The 14022-nt window shown below is 49.2% G+C and overlaps 1 protein-coding gene across 1 annotated transcript; it reads right to left on the bottom strand.

Moving 5' to 3' along the window:
• Positions 1-933: 933 nt before the first annotated feature.
• Positions 934-13875, bottom strand: LOC135826065 (poly(U)-binding-splicing factor PUF60-like). Its single transcript, XM_065338706.1, has 15 exons — positions 13720-13875; positions 13175-13625; positions 12742-12860; positions 12151-12471; positions 11505-11560; positions 10782-10902; positions 10434-10526; positions 8474-8601; positions 7696-7764; positions 7174-7276; positions 5464-5623; positions 4713-5209; positions 3093-3188; positions 2450-2543; positions 934-2209 (listed from the first exon to the last, which is right to left on the bottom strand). Exons 1-15 carry the CDS (start codon positions 13837-13839, stop codon positions 2100-2102), a joined length of 2538 nt encoding a protein of 845 aa, XP_065194778.1. The 5' UTR covers positions 13840-13875; the 3' UTR covers positions 934-2099.
• Between the last annotated feature and the right edge of the window lie 147 nt (positions 13876-14022).

The raw sequence follows: 14022 nt of genomic DNA, 5'->3' as shown, positions 1-14022 counted from the left end.
AACTCGCGTTCTTCGCACACTGTAGACAAGGGCAAAGAGATAAAAATGGATCTAAATCCGAATAAAGTCAGCACACGTTTCCGTAAATGAAAGGTGAACATAAGCAAATGAATCGAAGGAAACCGGTCAACTTAGAGATCACCTGTCATCGAGTATTCCGTAAAAGGAGGCCTCGCAGCTCGGCAGCAGAAAAGCAAAATTTAGAAAAGAGATCCTGTCAACTTTTCCATTATTTATTGCATTCCGCCCCAAAATCAGCACACTTTTCCTGAATGAATCAAAGGCAACTGGTCAACTCACCTGTCATTGAGTAATATTCCGCGAAAGGAGGTCTCAGCAGCGCCGAAACGAAATAAGCCAGGCCATGAGACGAAATATCCGAAACAGCTCATGCAAGAAGCAGTTCCAAAGAAGGAAGTTCCTCGCGCATGCACATCCGAACACGGATCCGCGGACTGCATGCACTGAACACAATGTCTGCCGTGCACGTGCACAGCACACGGCTACCAAGCGTTGGTAGATCTAATACCGAGCACCTTACGTAGAGACTTACGTAGCCTAAGTGAAATACCGAGCACCTTACGTAGAAACTTACGTAGCATAGCGATGTCGTTTTTTCTGCCATGTGAACACAATAATAGAAAAGCTGACAGGATCGCTTTTCTAAATATGGCCACAGCAAGAGGACAATGTACAAGCTGTTTATGCTCACAGCATTGAACAGCATTACTAGTACACTGCATGCCTTTCCAGACCCATGAACTCGCCAACGACAAGTCTCGAAAATAATAAAAAAGCATCCTACAGATTTCGGCTCCCTGACTAGTCCGCGCGGCATACAGTGATCTACTCCAAAGCAGTTGGAGCCAGCCCATGATATGCATGATGGGTCATCGTCCTACGGAATCACAACCAACCCACATAACAACAGCACACTGACCACCGTATGCCGGGGAATTTCTGCAAGTTTTCCAGGATAGCAATCATGGTAATAGAGCGTGACGAGTGTGAGTGTACAGTGTACATGTACGGGTACCCACAGCTGGCGATTGTTCAAGAAAGATGCAAATCGTGGAAAAGGCCAGCACCGGAAGACTTGAGCAGAAAAAGGAGACAGCATGGGAATGGATCGCCAACCAATGGCAATGATGGCATGCTTTCCAGTCAATAATAAGCACCAGGGTTGAATGTGGGTCGTATGTTATGTGGAACACACAAGCTTCTTGACAGGACAACAATGCGCAGAGGGAGAAAGTCAAAGAGAAGGGCAAATGAGTAGGCGGATGCCTGGCTGGATGGTGCGATACCACACGCCACCGGAAATTCATCTTGGCACGTTGAAGGTTACAAAAGAACGGTTTCTAGTGGAGAGGACGCAATATCATGTTGCCCAGCGCATCACTCGAGCGCTAACACCACACACGTACACAAACATAATATACACACATACACAAAAGCATGCGCGTGCACACACACGCGCATATACATATGCGCCCGCTACAAACGTGCCGTGGGCAGCACAGCAAAGATCTCGGCAAATCTACAAGCCCGCAGCCGCATGCAACAAAGCACAACTACTCACAGCCACAACTTCTAAGCGTGCACACACACAACTGGATTACAACAACAGCTGTACTTTGAGCGCAAGTCTCATTTAGCATCAGTCTAACGAAGGAAAACAACAGACTGAGAAGGAACCCTTGTACACACGCACTGAGTACATTGGTCAAAATGAAAACCGATTACAGAACGTACACGACGATCACCCGCCCAGTCGTTGTAGACATGAACGCAGCTACGTAGGAATAGAGCAAGCAAAGCCAAGGAAAAAGCACACAAAACTCTCTCCGACTGGTAGAGGCGAAATGCTGCACTTTCGGGCCATGTCCAGTGCTGCAGTCTCAAAGGCTGCCCGGGAGAGAGAGAGAGAGAGAGAGAGAGAAACGGGGCATTCTTGTATAGAAGAACGCTGGACACTGGATCCCGTGTGATAGCAAACAAGGTGACGGACATGACGCAACAGGTAACGTTGGTTGTCGATTGCCCAAAGAGCCGTACTTCAATAGTAGACCTCGCGACAACACACGCAGAGATTGAAATCAGCCAGAGAGATCATTCGACTCAAACTTCTCCTCGGCATACGTCTCGGCTTTGATGACGCGCCCACCAAACCATCGGTTGTCCAAGGCCTTGATGGCAGCAACGGCAGCTGGGAACACAAAGAGTACACACACGCACAACCACACACACACACGTGCATGCACACACACACAGCACAGGAAGAGAGATTAGAACAAACAGTTGAGGCGGAAGCACATGCGAAAATGAAAAAGAAAACATAACAGCACATGAGGTTGAAGCACACACGGTCCACATATCCTGCGCCAGTACAGAACCACCACTGCACAACTAAAATAGCTGTAGCTTGAAGGAACTAGCCATTGCTTACAGTCATGTTCGAAGAAGCGCACAAAGATCTTGACAATGACTTCAGCGTCATCCTCCTCGCCTTGCCGCTCCTGGTAAATGACAACGCGCTGCACCTGAATACACACACACACGCACGCACACACACACACACACACAATGGAACGGCACAAGCTATTAGATGACTTCCAAGAGATCCATGTCCAGTCGACTACGTGAATGTGAACTAGCACATCTGCGTAATCATATCGACATTAACTGTATCAGGTGACATTCGTTTTCTGGTAATTCTTGGACTTTACGACACAGAACAGAACAATGCTCAATAAAACGAAAACTAAAACCAGGTAGACCCAGTCGAGCGAGACCTTACACAAGCATGCAGTGAACTGTCGTAACTCGTGCCGTTGGACCTCGTGGAGTAACAAGAGAGAAAGAGAGCGAGAGAGAGAGAGAGAGAGAGAGAGAGAGAGAGAGAGAGAGAGAGAGAGAGAGAGAGAGAGAGAGAGAGGGAGGGAGAGAGAGAGACAGGGAGGGAGGGAGAGAGAGAGAGACAGAGAGAGAGAGAGAGAGAGAGAGAGAGAGAGAGAGAGAGAGAGAGAGAGAGAGAGAGAGAGAGAGAGAGAGAGAGAGAGAGAGAGCAAGTACCACAATGCTTAGCGTACCTTGCCATGCCGGCTGCATTCTTCAGTGACTTCCGATTCCAGCTCCTCATCCAGGTCTTCCACAGCCACCATATCACGCAGTACAACAACTGTCGACTATGAGCAGATGAAAAAACAAACACACACACACATGCACGCGTGCACACACACACACACACAATGAGAGTACAGCCGACACATCTCAACACTATACTACAGCCCAGAGCGAACGCGATTTTTTTTGTTCACGACTTCGTAGTTTTTTGGAGCGTGCCAGGGGATTTCCCTTTGGCACGGCGCATGCGTGATGGACATCAAATGAAGCGCTTGGATCTCAGCTTTGCAGGGCAGTTTGAATCGCGAAAATCGGTTGAATTTGGGCAAGAAGCCGAACAAGACTGTCAAATTGAGTTGTTGTGCCGTTCCGAGAGTAGTTTGGCGAGGAGGTGGAAGTGGCCCTGATGTGTCTATGGAGCTGAGAGCTGCCAGGATGGATTTGCTTGGTCCTGATCTTTCCAACGAGCCCAGGATGATGAAAATCCATCAAGGTGGAGTGAAATGAGAATAAATTTCGTTCGGAGCTGTGAGTGCAAACTTTCCGCCAATAGAGTCAGTGCGGTGGAAAGCCAGTGGATTGGAGAAAAGGGGCCCAGCATGCAACGGGTTAAAATTGCCAAGGCAATCATCAGGCAATGAGCACTTTCCCGGCAGCAAGAGTACATGAAGCCCAGAGTGTACCGCTTCTGGCCTCGTCTGCATGGCTGTATGCCACAGCGAAATTCCGGAACTACATCATAATATTTGGTGCAGATCTGAGGCGGGAAGTGGCGTAGTGCGTACAGCTGAGCTGCAGTTGTGCAGAAAGAGATCTGCTGGAATCCTGCGTGTACGCTAGGGCAGACCCGAATTTGCTAGTAATTCTTCTAGCAAAATATCGAAGAATTTTGAAAGGGAATTTGCTGGCAAAATGGAGCAAAATATCGGTGTGTTGGCTGGGAACTGGGAGATTTTACACATATACGGTGCACATGACTCATTTCGGCACAGTTTTACCAACACGTGACTCACTTTTTCTCATTTTTGCCAACACGTAACCCACTTTTGGTCAGTTTTCTCACACGTGACACAAATTTTGGAGCAAAAAGGGAGCAAAATATCGAGTGGCCTAGCAAAATGAAAGCAAAATTTCGACGATGCACGAGCAAAATTATGCCGCAAAATATCGAGATTCAGCTGGAAAATTCGGGTCAGCCCTAGTGTACGCACTACATTACTAAACGGATGTAATCGCGGAACCTTGCCATGACAGCAACCTATCAGAGCTGCATACTCTGGGTTTCATGTACTCTTGTCGGCAGTTAGCCCAACCTCTCTTCGCAGTCGATATTTCATACATTTTTTTGGTTTGAGCGAGGGAGGGGCTGCAACAAACCTACATGTACATCTCAAAGTTTCGCCACAAGACCAAGCCAGGATCTAGCAAACATTTAAATGGGCGTCTACTAGGTGAGCGTGAATGTGTGCGTGGCTTCGTTTGCTGCATCAAAAAGGCCTTGATGTTTCCGGACGGCGCCTATCAAAAGAATCTGTGACAAGTCTGCTTTCTCACTGGAATTTTAGAGACAGCGTATTGCCACTAACCTCATTGGAACGCTGAAGCTTCTGCATCAACATGAAGCGAGCGTTGGTGCCGGAAATGGCGATGTTCTCCTCGGTGGAGAGAGCCGCTTCGGGCTTGCCTTGCTTTGCAGCAATCTCCGCTGCGGTCGGTGGAGCTGTTGCAATCAGAGGCGCCGCAGAAGGGGCAGATGCGGCACTCTGTCCCGTGATGGCGGCAGCTGCTGCTTGTGCGTTTGCGAGCTGTGTCTGCGCCTGCGCATTGCCCAAGTTCAAACCGCTGGCGAGACCGGGCAGATTGGCGGCCCGCAGCAGGTTGGCGGCGTTCGCCAGCTGGCCCAGTTGACCGAGACCGGCCAGGCCAGCGAGGCCACCAACTCCGCCGAGACCAGCTACACCACCCAGGCCAGGAGCAAGTCCACCCAGACCACCAATACCGGCTGCCATACCGCCCAGGCCGGCAAGGCCACCAAGACCTCCGATGCCACTGGTAGGAGTGCTCGTGGTCGTATTATCCAAACCTAGAGAAGCAGTATAATTATAGACAAACACACACACACACAAACAAGCAGATATGCTCAGAGAGAGAGAGAAAGAGAGAGAAAGAGAGAGAGAGAGAGAGAGAGAGAGAGAGACAGAGAGAGAGAGAGGGAGAGAGAGAGAAAGATAGAGAGTTTTAAAAGAAAGAAAGGTAAGGTGGCGATTCGCAGTGAGCGGGATCAAGTAGATTGCCCTGTAACAGATCAGAATACAGAGATAGAGAGCGGTAACTTGCCTGCCAGTCTGGATTGGATAGCGGACACAGCAAGCTGAGCTTGTGCTGCACCAGGCACAGACGAAGCGGCAGCAGCGGCCGCAGCTACGGACACCGGCGGGACGAGACCGCCGCCGGAGGTCTGTGGATTCTGTCCCGGTGGAATCGGTGGAGTCAGACACTGCCAGCAGTACACACGGGGGGTAAATAGCGCGCAGAGAAGGAAAGTACACAGAACAACACCAACGTAAGATGTGAAGAGCTGAGATGCATAACCTGCTAAGTGCCAAAAGTGAGAAGATCACTCAGTCTAATCAAAAGGTCTATGGGCACCACCAGGCAAAATTTCACATTCAAATCTGACTTCAACCATTCAAAACTGGAACACAAATACGGATTTAGAAATCTTAGATACAAACCGCAACTATTATAAATAATTATTTATTTATAGCAAAGACAACTACCGTAAAAGCCAGTGTATAGGCCCCGGGCGTATAGAATAGCAGCCTCGATTTCCTGGGCGTATACAAGGGCAGGGGCGTTATTTCGGAACCGGGCGTATACTTGGAAAAGGGATAGCAGTAAGTATTGGCTATCAGTACCTACATGTACTAGTGTTGCCGGCATACCTGGGCTTATACATGGACATGGGCGCTATTTTGAAACGAAAGTGTGGACTTCCCCTGACTGGGCGTGTACACGGAGGGTGGGCGTAATTTCGAGTGGGCGTATACAGGGGCTTCTACGGTACCAAGGAACTACAAGTTGCACTATAGTATAATGTTCACTCACACCACCAATTTAAAATACTTATAATAAACGGATCCTTTTCGGCCAGTATCCGAAAAGTTATGAAACGGATTTATCGGGTTTCGCATTCCAGTTCTTCACGTACTGTGTACGCCCATGGAGTACAGGTGCGAGTCTCATTGCAACTCAAGCACAGTCACGACGAATGGAATGGTGCCAGGACCCAGGACTCAAAGTGAAGGACAGAGCAGAAAAAGCTGAGGGGCAAGGAGATGTACTACAGTGCATTTCAAAACTATAGACGCGTAGGGTTTTTGAAATATTTCAAATTTGGCTGGAACTTTTTGAGAATAGTTTTCGGAATATTGCTCAGGACCGCTCCACAATTACTCTCATATAGTTTCTAAACGATTGGATAACAGACGCCCAATTTGGAAAAAATTATGCACAATGTGATCACAGATTTTATGTGGTATAGATGCTGGCATAACGGTTTTTGCCTAGGTACGCGTCTATAGTTTTGAAATGGACTGTAGTACAGTAAAACCTGTCAAGGCGACCACCTGTCCCGGAAGACCACCTGTCCCGGAAGACCACTGCAGCCAGGACCAAGGGATGCTAGTTCCAGTCAAATGGCACTGCCACTGGATAAGGAGACCACCTGGTTACAGAGACCACCTGGTTACAGAGACCACCTGGTTACAGAGACCACACTTTGAAAGTACCTTGAGCAGTCGGCATAGACAGGCTTCACTGTACAGCACTTCAAAGCTCACCCTCAAGCACCACTTCCTAACACCCAGCAAGAAGGCGACGTAAAGAGTCACCTAGACGAAAACCAATGCCATACATAAAGAGTCGGGTGGAGAGCCAAGGATTAATTTATAAGAAGAAACGTAAAGCAACTGGTGGTGTTAGTGGATATTGTAGCGCAACTTGTAGCTCTTTGGTCCTCTTTTCTGCCATACATAAAGCCTCTACCTTTCCCACGCGTAGAAACTGTCCTCCGAGATCGAAGAGGTTCATAGAGGCAATTGCATCGGTGGATGCTTGCTTCGTGTCATACTCGATGAACGCGTACCCCCTGTACCAACACACAGCACAAGGCAATACACGGAAGCAGTACGTGAACACCAAGGAGGGAGAGCAACACAGCACGACGGCAATACATGGAAGGAGCACATGAACACCAAGGAGGGAGAGCAGTACCGTATTTCCCCGAATAGAAGTCACACCTTTTCACACTAAACTCCACGGCCGAAAAGGGGGTGCGATTTACAATTGAGCATGATCACTACTGAGGTGAATAATTGCCGTAATTTCGCGTATTAAAGCCGGGCTTATTCCTATAGAAGCCGATGTAAGGGCTAGGCTTCTATTCACATCAGTTTTGTATTCAAACCAGGTATTTCTATGTGTGTTAACACTAAAAAATGAAAATGTGTAAAGATCGCAGGTCATGCATGTGCTTCCATCTGAAGATGTCAAACTACTTGTCCATACTTGTGCTTGCCACCCACGCCTTCCGTGGCCAGCTGAATCTCCTTGATCTTGCCAAACGCCTCAAACACACTGGACAGCAACAAGACACACCGTACCAACGAGCTCAAATTGAACGATGACGTGAAAATAATGACTTGTTCATACAGGAGGAATTCCAAGGGACAGAGTCCTCGGGTGTTATCGGGACATCCTGCATTCCGTGACCCGTGCAATTATTCCTTGCCGGATATGAGGCCAGAAAAGTCCAAAGACAGGGAATTAGAAATTCAGGCAAGGTTTAGCAAAATTTGGACAGGCATGCCATGCAAATGTATGGAGAAGCAGATCCAAAACTCAGATTTTTGAAGTTGAAAGTGGGTTCAGGCATTCAATATGGCCAAAATCGGGTTTCGAAAAGCCAGCAGTACTACAGCAAAACTCCCCAGAACAGGACACGTCCGCCTACCAAACACCTTTCTGACTCGTCTAGAGCCATAAAAAGGCTTATCAACGAAAAACGGCCCCAAAACAGGCATCAAATCTTTACTTGCATGCAGTAGACACAGAAGTAGTTGAACTAAGTTCTGTATGTAAGTTCTAAATTACGGGCAATTCCTAGATACGGGCAGTGCTCGGTCCCGACCTGCCCGGACCTGGGGAGTTTTACTGTAGTATCTTGGATGCAGTAGACACAGTAAGTTCTGAGTTACGGGCAGTGCTCGGTCCCGACCTGCCCGGACCTGGGGAGTTTTACTGTAGTATCTTGGATGACTGGACTGTAAAGCTACATACTACCCACCTTTTGACATCAGTCTCATTGAGATCTGGATGAATAGAGGCTACGTAGATGCGGTTGTAGCTCTCTGCTTCCGTCTGCATCTGCGCTATGACCGGCGCGGCAGCGGGAAGGCTGCTCGGACGGCCACACTGCACAAAACAAGACGGCAAAGCAATGTGTTATCCACACGTCACATACCCAGGTGGCTTAGCTTCTTACACAACAGGAAGAGAGAGAAAGAGAGAAAGAGACAGGGCTGCAGCCGGGGGCGGAGAAAGAGTACAGTGAAACCTGTCAAGGTGACCACCTGTCCTAGAAGACCACCTGTCCTAGAAGACCACTTGGATAAGGTGACCACTTGGATAAGGTGACCACCTGTCCTAGAAGACCACTTGGATAAGGCGACCACCTGTCCTAGAAGACCACTGAAGCCAGGACCAAGGGATGCTATTTCCAGTCAAATGACATTGGATAAGGAGACCACCTGGTGACAGAGACCACGGTTTTCAGGTCCCTTGAGCGGTCGCTTTAGACAGGTTTCACTGTAGACTCTTTCACCAATGGAAGGTAGAACCATCGGCTTGCACTTGGCAGGGAAAACAGATGAGACGAAGTAACACAATTGCTGATAACAAGCAACAACGAATCCAATTGCCAGCAGTCGCTCGTGATTCCAAGCTAGGCCAGCTCCATAGCTTGTCGCGGGGAGTACAACTACTCTCTCCACATTGCGCCTTGCCATGCTGCCAAGTACAAGCCGATGGACCGGGTGCGTATGTGTGTGTGTGTCGGAGAGATGGAGACGGCTAAGAGATCAGGTCAGCACACACGCACACAAACACACGCGCACGCACAACAAAGACTGATAGGCAGCATTGGTGACAATCGAGACAAGTCATTGGTTCTCTGGCGGTGACAAGGCTTACCGTCGCACTTCTACTACGTGTGCACGTCTAACAACGCACACCTCTTTACCCCTCTCTGCTCGTTGGCACACTTGTTCAAGAACACATACGCGCGCACATGCTTTCTCCACGCACCACGGTGAAATACACAGAACACACCGGCACACACTCCCACGGAACAACAAGACAACACACAGACAGAAAGACAGGCAGAGGGAGAGAGAGAGAGAGAGAGAGAGAGAGAGAGAGAGAGAGAGTGAGAGAGAGTGAGAGAGTGAGAGAGAGAGAGAGACGGAGAAAAAGAAGCGAGGATGCAGCTCGGCCCGCTTTATGCTCGGGCAGCAAGCGTGACCGCGCGTGGTGACTCGTGGCGACTCAATCATGACATCACCATGAGATCATCATGACTCATCATCTGACAATAGCAGACTGTATACAGAGATACACAGAAGCACTGGCAAAAAGAGACGACGGGGAAACATACAAACGACGAGACAAACGACAATGACGACGACGAAAAACACACACGCCAACACCACGCGGAGAAACAAACAAGCACACAGACAAACACACACACGCACACACACACACACACACAAACGCACGCACAAAAGTCCGGCCATTCGCATGCTCCAAAACCACCACATAACATGCACGCGCACAAGCACACACGACACCCCGCACATACACACGCGGAAGACACAGCGGCCACACAGCGTTTGAACACTAGCCCAAGAGCTCCTCGTAGGTCACCTCAACACCCAAGCTTTAGTTCTCAGGAGCAGTCAGGAACACATGCAGATGTAGCTTTGTCCTGAAAACAGTACAGCTGTGTGTCGGCCTCTTCGTACAAGAAAGAGAACGAGACAGAACGAGAGAGAGAGAGAGAGAGAGAGAGAGAGAGAGAGAGAGAGAGATTGAGATATAGATAGATAGATAGACAGCGAGAGAGAGAGAGAGAGAGAGAGAGAGAGAGAGAGAGAGAGAGAGAGAGAGAGAGAGAGAGAGAGAGAGAGAGAGAGAGAGAGAGAGAGAGAGAGAGAGCACGCTTTAATCTTCCACAGGTCATCGCATACCTTGATATTGCGCCCACCCAGCATGACACCGTTCATCTGATCTAGGGCGATCTGAGCAGCTTCAGGGCAGTCATACTCGACGAATGCAAACCCCTGTAACGACAACAGCATGCAAGACAAGGATAGTAGCGAAATCAGCATATGCACACAACATGCAGCTCTTTTATACGTACCCATAGACATCGAGTAGCATATGTCGTCAATATTTCCACAAAAAAAGTGACAAGAGAGTAGCAATATTTCGACTGAAACTCGCCCCAAAGATTGTCCAGCAGACCGAAGTGCCCGTCGCTTCCGTGTCGGGAGGTATATGAGTATACATGGCAAGATACACAGTCGGGGGCGTACCTTGTGTTTCATGGCTACGTTGTCCCAAGCCAAGTCGATCGAGCGGATGGGACCGAACGGCACAAACGCCTGCTTCACTTGATCTTCCTTCATGTCAAAGTTGATGCTTCCAACATAGACTCTGCGTGCCGGGGTAAAGCAAGAGGCAGACAGAGAGACTAAATGACAACGAAATAGACTACATGTATCAGGACAAGTACTCGCTACAGCCACGAGCATGAAAAGGATGGTGTACAAACGGCACAGTGTCTATGCAGTCAGGAGAGGAGGGGTCTGGCATCCGGGAAACTTTCAAAGGCTACATTTTTGTATCCAACCAGCAAAAAAACTATGTTCACTTGGTGAAGTAAATTTAAAGATATCACCACCAGCACCGTCGCCGCCACCACCACAACCACCACCCCCACAACCACCACCACAACCACCACCCCCACAACCACAACCACCACCACCCCAACAACCACAACCACAGCCACCACAACCACAGCCACAGCCACCACAACCACAGCCACCACAGCCACCACAACCACCACCACCACCACTACCACCACCACTACCACAACCACTACCCCTACCACCACCACCACTACCACCACCACAACAACTATACAAGCATCACCACAACATACCACCACCACCGCCATAACAACCACCGCCATAACAACAATCACTGCCACCAGCACCACCACCACTACCAGCACCACCACCAACCCGCACGCATACCTGCACATCAGTTGGAAGGCACGCTGACGTTGGGACTGTTCCTGCATCTCAATCACCTACAGTCAGCAACGCACACAAACACATCACGAGCAAACAAACAAAAAACAAAGAAGCTCAGCCCCTATTAAACTTGAGACCAAATGCAACTGTCAGCGTGGGTCTTGATTATTAGGACAACTTTTCCTTTCGTTCGTCGGTCGCTTACGTTGATCTCGGTAATGAAAAGCAAATGTGCGAGTGTAGGGCTGAACTCAAAGAAAATCTTTTTTTGTTTGTTTCAGGTCTAAAGACGCAAATGGACTACTTCCTTCATTCTTCCAGTTTGGCCTGGTTCAAAGATAAATGAGCATCATCTTTAGGTGCTATCCGGTATTATCGATAATTTTCACGAAACGAGTTTAGTTAGGACCACCCCCCCCCCCCCCCGAACGAAAAATAGATGGACTTGACAGCTAGAATGAATTGATGTCTCACATATCAATATATTTCAAAAACGAAACTCCCCTTGACCCAATCACCCATAAACGAAACGTTTTCTCTTCGTGTAAAACACCGATAATTATGGACGGCCCCTTACCGAACAGTTATCAATCAAAATGAATTTTACACGAAAAGCTCACACAACAGGGTTTTTAACCGAACTTACTCTCTTGGCCATTCCTGCCTGACCGCCAGCTGCAGCAATAGACGCAGCGGCCACGGCCGCCTGCTGTTGTTGCTGCTGGGCCTGCAGCTGAGCGACTTGCTGCTGAATCTGCTGCTGGGCGTGCTGCTGTGCCTGCTGCTGGGCTGCCACCTGCTGCTGTACGGCATTCTGCAGGGATTGCTGTGCAACGTTCTGCAGCGTTTGCTGTGCGTTCTGCTGCATCGACTGCAGCGCCTTCTGCAACTGAAGCTGGGGCGAAAACGTGGTGGGCATCTGCGGCGTGGGAATCAGCGCCTGCTGACGCGCAGCTTGAGAAGCTTTCTGCAGTGCAAGTACACACGCATAGAGATTGAGCAACCCTGGAGAGTGAGCAACCCTGGAGAGTGAGCAATCCTGGAAATAAACATTTGTCTACACAGTCCAGCTTTACGTCAACTATACGTATGTGCCTGTTGCCAAACATAAGAGTAAGCATCGACATGGCAGCAGCAGCATATTAGATCAGAGAGGAAATGAGCGCTGCCCCCCCCCCCCCCCCCCCACGTTACACACGGTATGCCGACAAATGCAAAGCGGAGCACATGTACGTACGAATGCGGCAGTTTGCTCAGCGCAGAACTTCTTGGCTCGGTCCAAGTACTCTTTCTGAGCAGGAGACAGATCAGCAAAACTCTTTCCACCACCACCGTTGCCAGGGTCACTTGGATCATCTACAAGCATAATCATACCAACAGAGGGAGCAAAACCAAGGTGCTATAATAATTTAACTTGTCATCAGGCATAGCCCAAAGTCACAGTATGGAATATGCACTGTATGATGAAAACCGGCAACCACATACTCAAGCATGTGCGAACATTTTGTGCGCTTGTGTGTGTGTGTGTGTGTGTGTGTGTGTATGTGTGTGCGTGCGCGTGTGTGTGCATGCTTGTGCGTGTGTGCGCTCGTGCGTGCATGCGCGTGTACGTATCGGGGTGTGTGCGTAAGTGGATGTGTGCAAGCAGGCAAGCAGTTATGTTTACATACCTAAACGGTCCCAGCCACGCTTGCGGGAGGATCGAGCAGGGGGTGCAGCTGGGGTTGGGGCAGGGGCAGTAGTCGGTTCTTCAGCTGTTTTTGTTCCATCTGTAGCGACCACCTCGGCAGTGGCTTTTGCAGCTGGCTCTGAATTTTTATCTGCTCCATCGCCGACCTCCTCTGCTGCAGTAACTTCACCAGTGGTAGCTGGCAACGAGACACGAGAAGGACTCTGGTCAACAGAGTTGGACTTGACCTCACCATCTCCAGTGTTGCCATTGCCAGTGTTCTCAGTCGCCACTCCATTCACTGGTTCCCCTTCAGGCACTTGGGACGGACTGTTTGCCGTCTCCTCGGCCTCCATAGCCTCCGGTTGATCCTCGGCGACGTTCTGCTGTTTATCCAAGCTACCCTGGTCAGCCGAGAGGTCAACAGCTGAGTCGCCCACAGAGACAGACTCCTGCAGTAGAAGGAAGCAGCAGGAAACGCGTTGGCCGTCACAAAAGCTTCGGTCCTACACTAAAGTGCAGTGGACGCTACTACTGGATACTTACCATTCCTCTCCAAGAAATAAGCAGGAACTTCGAGACAAAATTAATAGCGATGTCTACTTCAAAGTACCAAGGTTCCTTTCTTTCACAGAATATTCTCAGACACAACAAACAAAAAAACATTTGCAAATCGCTCGTTCATCATTCAGCTCAGATCAGATGTGGATCATGCACCTACAAACACGTTGGATGTCGATCGAGCTGCGTGTGTGTGGTCATCAGGTCATCGGCGGAGATCACAGTCTAGTCTAGTCATGTATCACTCGCGTACTACAAGTACAAAAAAAAGTACAAGCTCGCGCGCCA

The sequence above is a fragment of the Sycon ciliatum genome, chromosome 10 (assembly GCF_964019385.1).
Source record: "Sycon ciliatum chromosome 10, ocSycCili1.1, whole genome shotgun sequence".
NCBI lineage: Eukaryota > Metazoa > Porifera > Calcarea > Leucosolenida > Sycettidae > Sycon > Sycon ciliatum.
The sequence above is the reverse complement of the archived record's forward strand: the minus strand, read 5'-3'. Positions and strand labels throughout refer to the sequence as shown.

Bases quoted from the DNA above. Each gene is read 5' to 3' on its own strand.
- LOC135826065 (XM_065338706.1), bottom strand. From the start codon at position 13,839: ATGTTTTTTTGTTTGTTGTGTCTGAGAATATTCTGTGAAAGAAAGGAA. The intron at 12,861-13,174 runs GTATGTAAACAT...TTATGCTTGTAG, and splicing joins GCGTGGCTGGGACCGTTTAG to ATGATCCAAGTGACCCTGGC. The intron at 7,765-8,473 runs GTGGGTAGTATG...GTTGCTGTCCAG, and splicing joins AATGAGACTGATGTCAAAAG to TGTGTTTGAGGCGTTTGGCA.